Source organism: Oryzias latipes, chromosome 6, assembly GCF_002234675.1.
Source record: "Oryzias latipes chromosome 6, ASM223467v1".
Lineage (NCBI taxonomy): Eukaryota > Metazoa > Chordata > Actinopteri > Beloniformes > Adrianichthyidae > Oryzias > Oryzias latipes.
The window spans coordinates 15,116,537-15,128,252 of NC_019864.2; the positions used below are offsets into that span (position 1 = coordinate 15,116,537).

Sequence of the window (11,716 nt, forward strand, 5' to 3'; positions counted from 1 at the left end):
GGAGTGTATTTATATCAATTTTTTTTAAGGTAAACACATAGTTATAGTCAATGAAAAAAAAACTTTAGTGAAAATATTTTTGACTTAAAAAAGACAAAAAAATAAAATAAGTCATTAAAAATACCATTTTTTTTTAATATTGACTGGACTACACTTCCCAAAAAATTAGTTTGTGTTACTATGGCAACTGTTCTTTTTTTGTTCCGGGTTTAGGAACCAAAGTATCTGCTTTGTTTTTTGCTACCTAAATTTCAAACGGCAAAAATGGGTAACATTAAAATTATGCGACCAACGGCAACACGAGACAGTGAAAGTTAGAGGTTGTGGGTTTTCTGCAGTACGGTGAAACTTTGCAATGGCTGGGCGCCGCTGATGCGCGGGAGTTTTCAAACTGGGCGAGTCCACAGACCGTGGGTCCGTTTAAAGAGGATGCTAATCTGTGTGCTACTTAGCCACGGTTAGCTTCGTACATTTCTTACTTTACAGTGTTGTTAAATGCTTGCAACGTTACGTTAGACGCGTTTCTATTTTTTTAAATATTATTTCGTGTAGCCATTTATGTTTCAACATGTACTTAGATAAACAGAATGCCACACGTAGTTTTAGCTAACTGGAGCCGCATCTTCAGATAGCCTTGTTTGTTGGTAGCGTTTGTTTTAACGCGTTCAAATAGGAGGATGTCCAGCTAGACAAAATACATTTTTTATCTTCAATCAGGTAATACGTTACATTGGTTAGCTTCTACCTTCACCTGTGTGAGGTGACGCTCATTGTTTTTACCAATACTAGTAGTTAACCTTTGACACTAGCACGTAGCTCAGCTGGTGACTGAAGAAAAACATAGTCTAGACTGCTGTGTTTGAAAGGCAGGATAGCCACCTTATTCCTGTTTTGCTTCTCTTTTCCCAGCCCACCAGCAAGTTTTGCAGCATGTCCATAGACTTTGACAGTGCTGCTCTCCAAACTCAGCATGATGATGAAGAATATGACCAAGAGGACTACGCAAGGGAGCAAGAGGTGACATAATAATGTGAAAGCTAACCTCATTTGTGAGATGTAAAGGGTGGATGAAAACTAGATCAACAAAAGCATCGGACTGCATCTTTAAAATCAAGGGAGCAAGAGGTGATATAAAATGATAATATGAAAGCTAACCTCATTTGTTAGATATTAAGGGTGGGTGAAAATAAGATCAACAAAAGCATCGGACTGCATCTTTAAAATCATATTCAAACTGTCATTTATTTCTCACGCCTCAATCTGTTGAGCCATGACTGTGAGCTATTATTGGCTCCAGGGAGGACCTCCTTTCAGGTGTGTCATAAGCTTAAACAAGCTCTGCTGTCTCTATTTAAGTTATTTGGCCTCTCATGCCTGACCCCACTACACGGAACAAAGCAGAAATGCTTTAGCTAAAATTGTAATGAATTTGGCAGGACTCTGCAAGTTTATTTTGAAATTTTAGCCCAATTTCAAGCAAGCCAGTGAAGTGGGAAATGTTGACCACCAGTAATCGGAATGTTTCTGCTCCAGTTAACCTTGCTATATGTTTGGTCTGAACAATGGAGTTCTTTTTGGAGCAAAACAGAGGAATAACACAGGGAGCTGACGGCATGCCAGGCAGGTTTTGAATATTTCCAGCAGAAGGTCATCTCTCCAGACACTCAGACTGCTGATGGTTGTGTTAGAGCTCGTGCAGAAGAAGAGTTGTCTCTGTAGTCAGTTTTTTAAATTTATAATTGCACAAATGGGTCCTTCTATTGTGGAAGCTGTGGATGATTTGAGGACCATTCAACAATCCTTGTGGGAAGTAAGTCCAGCAGACACTGCTTGTTTAATCGTCTCTTTTTTTCCAGCACAGAGAGAAGCTATTTTAAACAAAATCTTCTCAATAGTTGGTCTTATACAGAACTTTATTGCAAATAATGATTAACCAGTAACGGTTTCACATTGTTGAGAAGCTGTTAGTGGAGGTTGAGGCTTGTATCTCCCTTTCTTAGCTCATCAAGTATAAACAATCATAATTCAAATGTTTAAAAATACAAAATAAATCAAAATATTATTATTTTGCTGTAGTTACAGTGTAACTTCAAATGAGCTTTTATGAAAATATGAGTTTAACTGCTGCTTCAGTGTGATTGATCTTGTGCAAATATAAAAGCAGCTTCTGTGCCTGTCATTGATTACCTCCGTGTGCTTTAGTTTTTCAACCTGTGTTACTTTATAACTCTGTTGCTTGGCAACCTCAGTGACTCATATCTGTGCTGTGTTTTCTCTGCAGTTGCACCAGCTGCTCACAGACCTGCCTGATGACATGCTGGAGGACAGCGTGGACTCCTCCTCCCCTGAGCTGGAGTGCTCCACCTACAGCAATAAAAACGCAGCCAACAGGTAAATGCATGCGGTGGACACATTAGTGCCACCGATTAAAGGTAAATTGCTCTGTTGTTTGATGCATGTTTGGTTTTTCAGCCCACGGGCTCAGTGGAACCAGCAGTGGTCAGATCACACCCACACACAGGTAAGACCTCACTTTTCCCTCTTGATAGATTTTTGCTTTCACCAATTAAACAAAAGATGAAATTATCATTTTGTTACTTTTTGGAGAACTTTGAGGATGACTATGATGGAAGCTCGCATGGTGATTATGCCTATAAAGATGGAGTAGCTGATATTAATGGGCATCACAGTCAAAATCAGCCCCTGCCTCATACCTGGACTCAGGAACATCAGTTTGGACCGGAGGATTATGAATACACAAACCGATGTACAGAGAACGAGGATTTTCCCATTCACTTTGAGCCGCAGTCAGCCCCGGAAAGAACTGAAAATCACATGGAATATAATGGAGTAGAGGACTACACAGATGAGCACAACTCCAGAAACCTCTTTCAAGTAAGTGATCAACAAAGAGAGGCTGCTGAGGTGGCTTGTCAAACAGATGAGACTGAAGTCAACGGTGTGATGATTTCTGCCGAAGATAAAATATACTCAACATGTGTGAATATATTTTTACCCTTTGGAGATCTTAGTTACAGTTTGTCTGTGTTTCTGAAAACAAACAAAATAACAAGGTTTTTTTTATTTTTACCAGCAGTCAGTGGAGCTTAGTTCTATCTTTTTGAGTGAATTACAAGTAATCTCAGTTGTTAAATTATACAAAGATTTAGGAAATTATATCTACAAACATAACATAAAAAATGAAATGATGCCAAAAATGCTCATAATGTTTCAATATATAAGCTTTTCTCATATTTTTTTGTGGAAAAAATGGAGAAGAAAGTAAAATGATGCCTATTGAAAACTGAAGTTTTTATGGGTAAATGTTTTACAATATATCTTTAAATTATTTGTAATTTTCTCCCATTTTTTTTAAAATATTTTTCTGTGTTTTTTTGACAAAATTTGAAATGTGAGCAGGAGGATCAGCGTCTAAATCAGTATAAGGTCGGCTACAATCCACAGCATCCCGCCCATCTACCAAAGATGTTGAACTCTCAGTCCGCTCAGCAAGAAGGCCCCTATGACCAGCTGCAGAGACAGCTCCTGGATAAAACCCAACGTGAGTCTTGCAAAAGTTATTATTTAGAAATTAGGCTTCTGTGTGTGTTATCTGCTTTTCTATATTTTTTGCGTTTGTTCATAGTTTTCTGGTATGGATTTGTGTTTCATAAGTTTTAGTCTCTGCTCTTGTACTTTCGTCTTTTTTGTTGCGATGAGTAGCTGGGATAAATGCGAACCTGGTGTAATTTAGAAAGTAGAATGTTCTGCAGGAGTTTGATGCTTCTGACTAGATCAAATAAAATAAAGGGTAAACATTATAAACAAAGTGGCAGAAATAGTAGAGAGTCTTGTTTTTCTGTCTCTAAGGCTGGATTTTTCTAACTAGAAAATATGTGTCAAACTTTTGGTAAATCTCAGGCAGCCCCTGAAATGTAGTCCCAGTTTTACTAACTAAACTTTAGTTTTTACTAAGTAAAATCTAGATTAGTGTTAGTTTATATGTCAAAGAATTTTAGGTAATTGCATGTGATTAAAACCGCTCACAGTCAGACGTCTGATCTGCAAAAGATATAGAGATAGAGAAGTTCAAACCAAGACTTTTGGCGCTTTAAAGCTCTTGTAAGTAAATGAAAACGACCTCAATCGCAGTGCTCATAAGGCCAGACAGTTGCAGATAAAGTTCTCTGAAAAGATCGCCTGTCGGGTTAGTTATAGTTCTTCACACAGTATTCAAAAAATTGTAGGAAGTTATTGTGTTGATTAAGACTTATTTCTTTTTACTTTTTAGAAAATGCGGATCAGGAGCAGATTTCTCAGCTTCAGATTTTGAACAAAGCTCAACAAAGACAGATTGAAGACATGGAGCGGAAGCTGGAGGATTCCCGCCGGAGTCTGCGATACCTGGAGCATCAGTTTGCAATTGTCAAGGGTACGTTTTACACATGGATATAGGTTTAATTATCACTTTATGCTATATACTATTATAGTAACCTATATATTGGAGGAAGATATTTCCATTGAATCTAAGGTTGTTATTTAAAATATGAGATTTCCTGGGAAACCTTTATGTTATTAGTGGAATTCTTCTCTGATAAGACCAGTTGTTTGTCTTCCAGTTTCTTCTTCACGTACATCTTTTCCTTGTTGTTATGCAAATTTTGGAATGGTATCTTACATTTTCCTCTTGAATAACAGATGAAAAGGACGGCCTTGCAGTCAGTCTAAAGGAATCGAGTCGACTGGTTGAACAGGCCAAAGACAGAGAGGCTCAGATGCAGAAAAAGCTAACAGCAGTGGAGCAGCAATTACAGACCCTCAATGAGCGAGACCAGGAGGTAAACACCGTCTTTTATCTTTATAGTTATTTCAATTGGTATTGTTCATACTGCATTTATTTTTTTCCTGTGTTGGCAGAACGTAAAGAAACTGGGGATGGCAGACGCAGCTGTGGACAGCATGAAGCAGCAGATGCTGGAGCTTTGTCGCACTGATACCCTGTCCAGAGTGCGGGAGCAACATGACAGAGACATCACCGTCCTGAAGGAGCAGCACAACGCAGCACTGCTAGCACTGCAGCAGAATCTAGACTCGGCCTCTCGGGCTCTGAGCGAGCAGGTCTGCAGTTTTATCAAGCTGGACATTCATTTACCTCAATCAGACGTTATTTACGGTATACGTGATTTATTTATTGTTGTTTTTCTGATGCCTTCAGATTGATGCTGGTCAGAGGTTACGAGAGCAGGTGAAGCAGCTGGAGCGCCAAAGAGAAGACGAGCAAGTGGAGAGGGCTGGAGTCGTTAATTCTCTTACTCAGCGCCTGGAGGAAAGCCAGCAGCAGTGTGCCAGGCTGCTTCAGACAAGTGAGTGAAGAAGGAAGCAAGTAGTCGGTGTGTTCTGTTTACTTCCCTCTCACCGGTGAACCTTTTTTTCTGCAGATTCAGTTCAGGAGATGAAACAAATGGAAATCAAGCTGCAGCAGGCTCAGTCTTCCAAAGCACTGAGTGAAAACATGAACAAAGCTTTACAGGTTTGCTCCTGATTTATCTGCCACTAAATCCACTCAAAGAGCCTCACCTTGAAGATCTACAGCATGCGATCAAAGTGTTTAATCTCCACGGACATCTGTGTGTGACTGTGTGTCATTTGCTTTTAAGACAGACAGTCTGGCGGACAGACACTAGTGGCAATGTGGCCGTCCTTGAACGCTGCATTAACCTTTTGAGTGTAAATAAAACCCTGCAGCTTAAACTGTGTTTGTTCTTGTCTTAAAGGAGGACATGGCTGATCTGAAGGAGCAGATCACTCTGTATGAATCTGCTGTGAAACATGGAGTTGTGGCGCTAGACCTCAGCAGTGAGTGGGACCATCATCTGTCCGAATCCTGTTTGGATTTGGGATTTAAGAAGGCAAAACGGAAGAATGGGATCCTTCACAGGTGTTCTATCATCACTCCCCTGTCTCCATCTGCTTCTGCTCTGTCTGAGCCTGTGGGCTTTCATCTGAAATCCAAATGAAATTTTTTCTTTTCACCTTCCCTGTAGTGTTGTGGCCCAGCAAGCAGATTCCAAGCTGCCCAAGGACGAGGCTTTAAGGCTTCTGCGGGCGGAGATGCAGCGCTGTCTGGGGTGCTTAAAGGGGAAGCGGCAGAAGATTGGTCAGCTGCAGGAGGAACTCCAGCAGCGCCAGGCTCAAGTTAACCAGCTGCAGACGGAGTTGGAGGAAGCAAAGCTTAACTCTGCTGTGAGAACTCCTTAAATCTATTTCTGTTAAACCATGTTACGTGCAGTTCCTAAAATATTAAGAATAAAAAGCATTTTAGTATAAAAGGTCAATTATTGTAAACCATTTCTGTGAAAAGGGGAAAGAAAGCCAGATGAAGACGATGAGGACTCCGGACACTCAGGATTTAATTAAGCTACAGGAAGAAAAGCGGTGCCTGCAGGAGCAGCTGGAGGTCAGATACATTTGTATTATTGCTGTTTGTTTTGTTTGAATTGTAATTTAAAGTCTTTCCAACGTGCAGCTTCTTGAAAAGCAAAACAAGGAGCTGAAACTGAGCGAAGAAAAGGTAAAGTGTGCCAACACTGAACTGTGCACCAAAATGAGGCAAATGATCCAGGAGCTGGACCAGGAAAAGCAAGAAGCAGCAGAACGGTAATTCCAAGGAGACAAGAACATAAAGTTCTGAACATAAAGTTCAAAAGGATTATAAGCTACGTCTGCCTTTAATGTTTTTAAGGTCTGAGCGGATTAATCAGCAGTATCGGGATGATGTGGTGAACCGGCTCAGAACCGAACTGGTGCAGGAACATGAAGCTCAGGTTGAAGAGCTGACTGCACTTCACCAGCAGCAGGTTCAGCAGCTCCAGTAAGACCTCTGCTCCTGTTGTTGAACCCTGCTGTGGATTCAAACCATGCGCGTCTTACTCCTGTGTCTGTTGTCTTCACAGAAAGCAGCTGTCAGAAATCAACGACAAAATGTTAGCCGTGCAGGAGTGTTACATATCCGTCTGCAGAGAGAAGAGCTTGCTTGAAGACACAATCAGCAACACGCAGAAGGAGAAGGAGACTGAAATCCAGCAGCTAGTGGACTCTCGTGTGGCTTTAGTTGAAGCTGAGTGGAAGGCGAAACATCATGAGGTTCATTATTTAAAACATAAAAAATAACCTTCAACCTTTATCAATAGTAATAAATATTGTCAAATGTGTTTTTCTTTTCTCTTCTTGGCAGATTGAGAAGGCCTGGACTAAGAAGCTGAAGGACTCTAAAGATCAACAAAGAGAGGCTGCTGAGGTGGCTTGTCAAACAGATGAGACTGAAGTCAACGGTGTGACGAGTTCTGCCGAAGTGCTGGACTCCAGGCTCACTGCCCAGAGACAGCAGCTCCAACTGGAAGCTGACAGAGTGCAACGGCAAGCTGTGGAGGATGCCAGGAAACACGTCCAGAGAGAGCTGCAAAAGAAGCACCTGCAGGACATGGCAAAGCAGGTCAGGGGAGACGCTCTAATCTCAGTTTAGTTTTCCTGATCTCTCAGTAGAAGGAAGCATTTACCACTGAACTTGGTAAAGATGATTTCCAGCCATTCCCACACACGGCCATGCCTCTGTCATGATTGTTGTAAGTCAAGGCGCTTTTATTTTGAAGGATCTGATGTTTTGTTTTTTTGGCTCATTGTTGTGGGTCAGGTTGAAGGAGCTGTAACTCGTGCTTATAATCGCTGGATCGAGGATCTGCCTTCTTTACCTGAATACAAAGCCCGTCTGCAAGCAGAAAAGGAAAAGTGGGAAATGTCGCAGGAAAAACTCAGAAAGCAGAGAGTATGACATGTTTTTATTGATAACTAAGTTGAAATTGTGTATGTTTTTTTCTTTGATGATGATTATTTTATGTTCCTGTAACTTGTTGCATTTCAGCTGTCCCAGGCTCTGAAGGATACAGAGGAGCAGGGGCACAGGGACCAGCCGGAGCAGCACAGCTCTGGAGCCAAGAGGGTGGAGGAGCTTCAAGAGGAGATGGGGGTTCTCAAGAGTCAACTAGAAGACGCAGCAACGGAGCACGCTGCCCTGCTGAAAGCTGAGCTGGCCGCAGCCAGAGCGGCCTGGAACAGAGACAAACAGCAGGAGATCTCCATCATCCAGGCCTGCAGCGAGCAGGCGTGTCAGTCTAAGCTGCAGGAGCAAAGCACGAGGATGGAGCAGGCTCTGCAGCAGGCCCGAGAGGACGCTGAGCTCCAGAAGAAAGAGCTGCTCCTACAGATGGAGGCCAGACTTGAGCAGACATTGAGGGCGCGAGAGGAAGAGTGGAGATGCCAGCTCTCAGAGAGGAAGACACTCCAGCAGATGAGAGCAGAGTTTCTTGCAGAACTTCAGTCTGGACTTGCAGAAGTTCACAACAGACTCTTTGAAACCACTAAAACGGATCGGGAAGAGACTGACAGCAGAACCAGTGGATCCACCTCAGAGGCGACCATAACCTGCATCATTGAAGCCTCCGTCAGAGATGTGGTGAACAGAGCTGTTTCAGAGGCTGAAAAGGAGTGGAAAAGAGTGAGTTACAGAGTAAAAAGGGATGTCTAATTGGTGATCTGGTAAAGAGTTTTTCCCTTCAAAAGACGAAAACGTTTTTAAGATTTCATTTCCACCCTCACAGATGAGCGAGGAGAAACTGAAGTGGGCCCTAAAAGAAGCTCAGGATCAGCATGCAAGAGAAATCCGCAAAGTTCAAAGTAAGCAGTTTACTCCTCAGAGAGAGCTGCTCAGCTCATGGAACGCTCCTCCAGAACATAACCCGTTTATCCTGCAGGCTCTTCATCCCAGAGGAAGGAGCAGCTGCGCTGCAGCAGAGACTGCTCGGAGGCGCTGAGCAAACTGCAGAAGAAGAACCAGGAGCTGCAGAGACATTTAGAGAAAGCCTGCCGCCAACTTCAGCATAGCATCCGGGAACACAAAAGATCCATGCAGCATCTAAAAGGCAGGTCATTTCCAAACATTCTAACATTTTTATGAGCTTTATTGTAATTATTTCTGACTGGTTCATTTTCAGATGAGCATGAAAGAAAACTACAGACGATGTCTTCAGATCATCTGCAACAACTAGAGGAAGTGAAGAGAGTCGCAGAAACGTCTGGGTTTGTACTCTTTTCTCAATGTTTCTCACTTAAAATCAAACATTTGCCTGTTTCCTGTGTGAACTAAATATCCTAAGTTTGATACGTCTTTGTATGAATGTAAAACTGTTGATCGTTTTGTTTTGCGCATTATTCTTGCTTTGATTGCTTAAAGTAAACCATTTCAAATCAAATCAAAAATATACTATATAGCACAGTAACTAATTCTTTTTTTAACTTTGAGCTTTTAGGTATGGTACTTTAATTGCACTACTACATCGTTGTTCAGAACCTTTATTTATGTTTATTTTAGCATTTAATTTCATTTTTTGTTGGCAGATCTTAACATTCAGTTGTGTGCATTTATGTAGAAAAAACAAAGACAAACTTTTTGTAACATTCATATTCTTAATTCTATTCTGGGAGATTTAAAGTGAATTATAAACGTAATATGCATTTATTTTTTTAAACCATTTTTAGACAGATTTTCTTTCATATAAATCTTTAGATATTTTTCTTTTCAGCAGAAGTTCTGACCAACAGAGTCTTCATCAAGGCCTGGAGGAGATGAAGCAGCAGTATCTGACCACCGTAGAGAAGATCAGAGGTTTGTTTCATTCGTTCTCTTTGCATTATGTCATCCAGAGGGTCTCCACTCACCAAAGTTATCCTTTAAATTCTTTCCTCTTCCTTTTTTTTCTGTCAGGAGACATGTTGCGTTACCTCCAGGAGAGCCGGGAGCGTGCAGCAGAGATGATCCGTACTGAGGTGCAGCGGGAGAGGCAGAACACAGCCAGAAAGATGCGGCACTATTATCTGACCTGTCTGCAGGAGTTACTGGAGGACGGGGGGAAGACGACAGGGCAAGACACTATAATTGCCCTGAACCTGTTTGCTGGCCTCGCTCCGGCTCCTCGGGCTAATTACATCGATCCTCCTGTTCTCTGCAGAGCTGAAAAGAAAATCATGAATGCTGCAAGCAAGCTGGCGGCTATGGCTAAAGTGCTAGAAACTCCAATCAGAGCTAAATCGGTAAAGAAGCCTGGTTCATCAGGTGAGTTCTGCAGCACCAAACCAGCATCTTTTTCCTTCAAAATATTTCATGAGGTCTGATTTTGTTTCGTGGTGTTGGCAGCTGTGTCCACCGCCATCTCTGGCAGCCAGCCGAGCAGAAGCGCAGCTTTCAAGAAGAACCCGTCGGCAGTACCGGAGCGTCCAGAGACGGGTCCAGAAGGAAGATCTCACGAGGGGAAGACTTCTGCTGATTCAAGGCAGAAAGCTAGTGCTCCAGTGAAGACTCAAGTTTTTAGCTTCCAGGAGGGCCCTGCATGTGACCAAGGCTTGGAATCCAGACTGCCTCGCACAAATCCATCATCTCCACCCAAAGCAGCTACTCAGTTCCACGTAGATTTTGTGAACTTGTCTGTGAGTGGCAGAAACCTGGAGCTGTACCTGCAGGGAGGAGAACCAAGCAAAGCGGACGCTTCCCCAGAGCCAGCATCACGATGGAAACCTTTCCTCGTCCAGGAGCCTCCCGTCAGAGAGCAGAAACCCACAGACTGGACTGCGACGAGCTGCGCCGTAAATCTCCCCAGACTGTCCGACTTTGGGAGAGTCGAACCTGTGAAGCCTTTTTCTGTGTCCACCGTCAGAGAGGCGGGAGAGCTGGACAGCCTGACCTCAGACACGCCCCACCTAACATTTTATGAGGAGATGCCCAGGAAGCCGGAAACCTTCACCCCCGCTAAGAAAAGCGCTCACAGAGAGCCGACGCCGGGCTCAGAATGTGGGGCGAATCGTTCTGGACCTTTGTTCTCCGAGCTGAGACGGCGGCAGCAGGACAGCGGCTTTGACAGTCCGTTTTACCAGAAAGGAGGAGCAAAGGACGGACAGGTATGAGGGGAAGGGCAGTCAACCCACCCAAAGCTGAAACACCAGTTAACCTTTTTTTACCGTTAGTTTATTTTATGATTTAAAAACCTTGTACACTCCCTGGCAGTACGTCTGTTTCTCTTTTTTGAGTTAAAGGATCTGTAAAGCTCACACAGATGTTTTGCTTCTTGACAAGTTAAACTGCAAACAGCCACTTCCTCCATGATTAACATATTCAAATGAAAAGTTTTACATTCATAAAACCCGTTGTCTCTGAATTGATTGATTGTCAAACTCACTGAAAGCAGAGATTTTTGTTTCCAAATATTTCTTCAACCTGTTATTTCAAGGCTTTGGTTGAGTGTCACACCTGGTTTTGTGCATTTCTGTGTGTATGTCTGTAAAAGTTGTAGATTTTGGGCGAAACAAACCCAAGATAAACTTGTGTTTTTGTCCAAATTAACACAGCCGGTGTTCCTGCTGCTTTGTATGAATGTTTAGCATAGGATCTGTGAAAAATCCTGTTTATGTCCAAAGTTTTAGTTTTTGCCGCAACATTGTTGTTATAAACTGACTATTTACTCTCAATGTGGGAGATGTCAGGCTTATTATTTAAAACTTTATAGTATTTTCATTGTTTTTGTTGTAAATGTTGATATGCTGTGCATATCATGTGAAAGTCTTTTGTCTTTAAGTCTTTTTTTTTTTTAATAAATCCTATTTATATTTCAAA

General features: G+C 42.2%; 1 protein-coding gene across 6 annotated transcripts; it reads left to right on the plus strand.

The window, feature by feature from the left end:
- Positions 1-193: 193 nt before the first annotated feature.
- Positions 194-11,716, plus strand: cep152 (centrosomal protein 152). 6 transcript variants are annotated; one of them, XM_011476003.3, is made up of 27 exons: positions 194-457; positions 910-1,017; positions 2,282-2,391; positions 2,473-2,521; positions 2,608-2,895; positions 3,418-3,562; positions 4,292-4,432; positions 4,699-4,838; positions 4,918-5,118; positions 5,216-5,363; positions 5,439-5,530; positions 5,775-5,938; positions 6,045-6,243; positions 6,362-6,457; positions 6,527-6,657; positions 6,743-6,871; positions 6,954-7,143; positions 7,235-7,492; positions 7,691-7,822; positions 7,919-8,551; positions 8,655-8,730; positions 8,808-8,975; positions 9,048-9,132; positions 9,636-9,718; positions 9,818-9,974; positions 10,062-10,165; positions 10,247-11,716. In XM_011476003.3, exons 2-27 carry the CDS (start codon positions 931-933, stop codon positions 11,008-11,010), a joined length of 4,770 nt encoding a protein of 1,589 aa, XP_011474305.1. In that variant the 5' UTR covers positions 194-457; positions 910-930; the 3' UTR covers positions 11,011-11,716. The 6 variants fall into 6 exon arrangements, with proteins under 6 accessions (XP_011474305.1, XP_011474301.1, XP_020559607.1 ...); XM_011475999.3 differs by having other exon boundaries at positions 194-414; XM_020703948.2 differs by having other exon boundaries at positions 194-414; positions 9,639-9,718.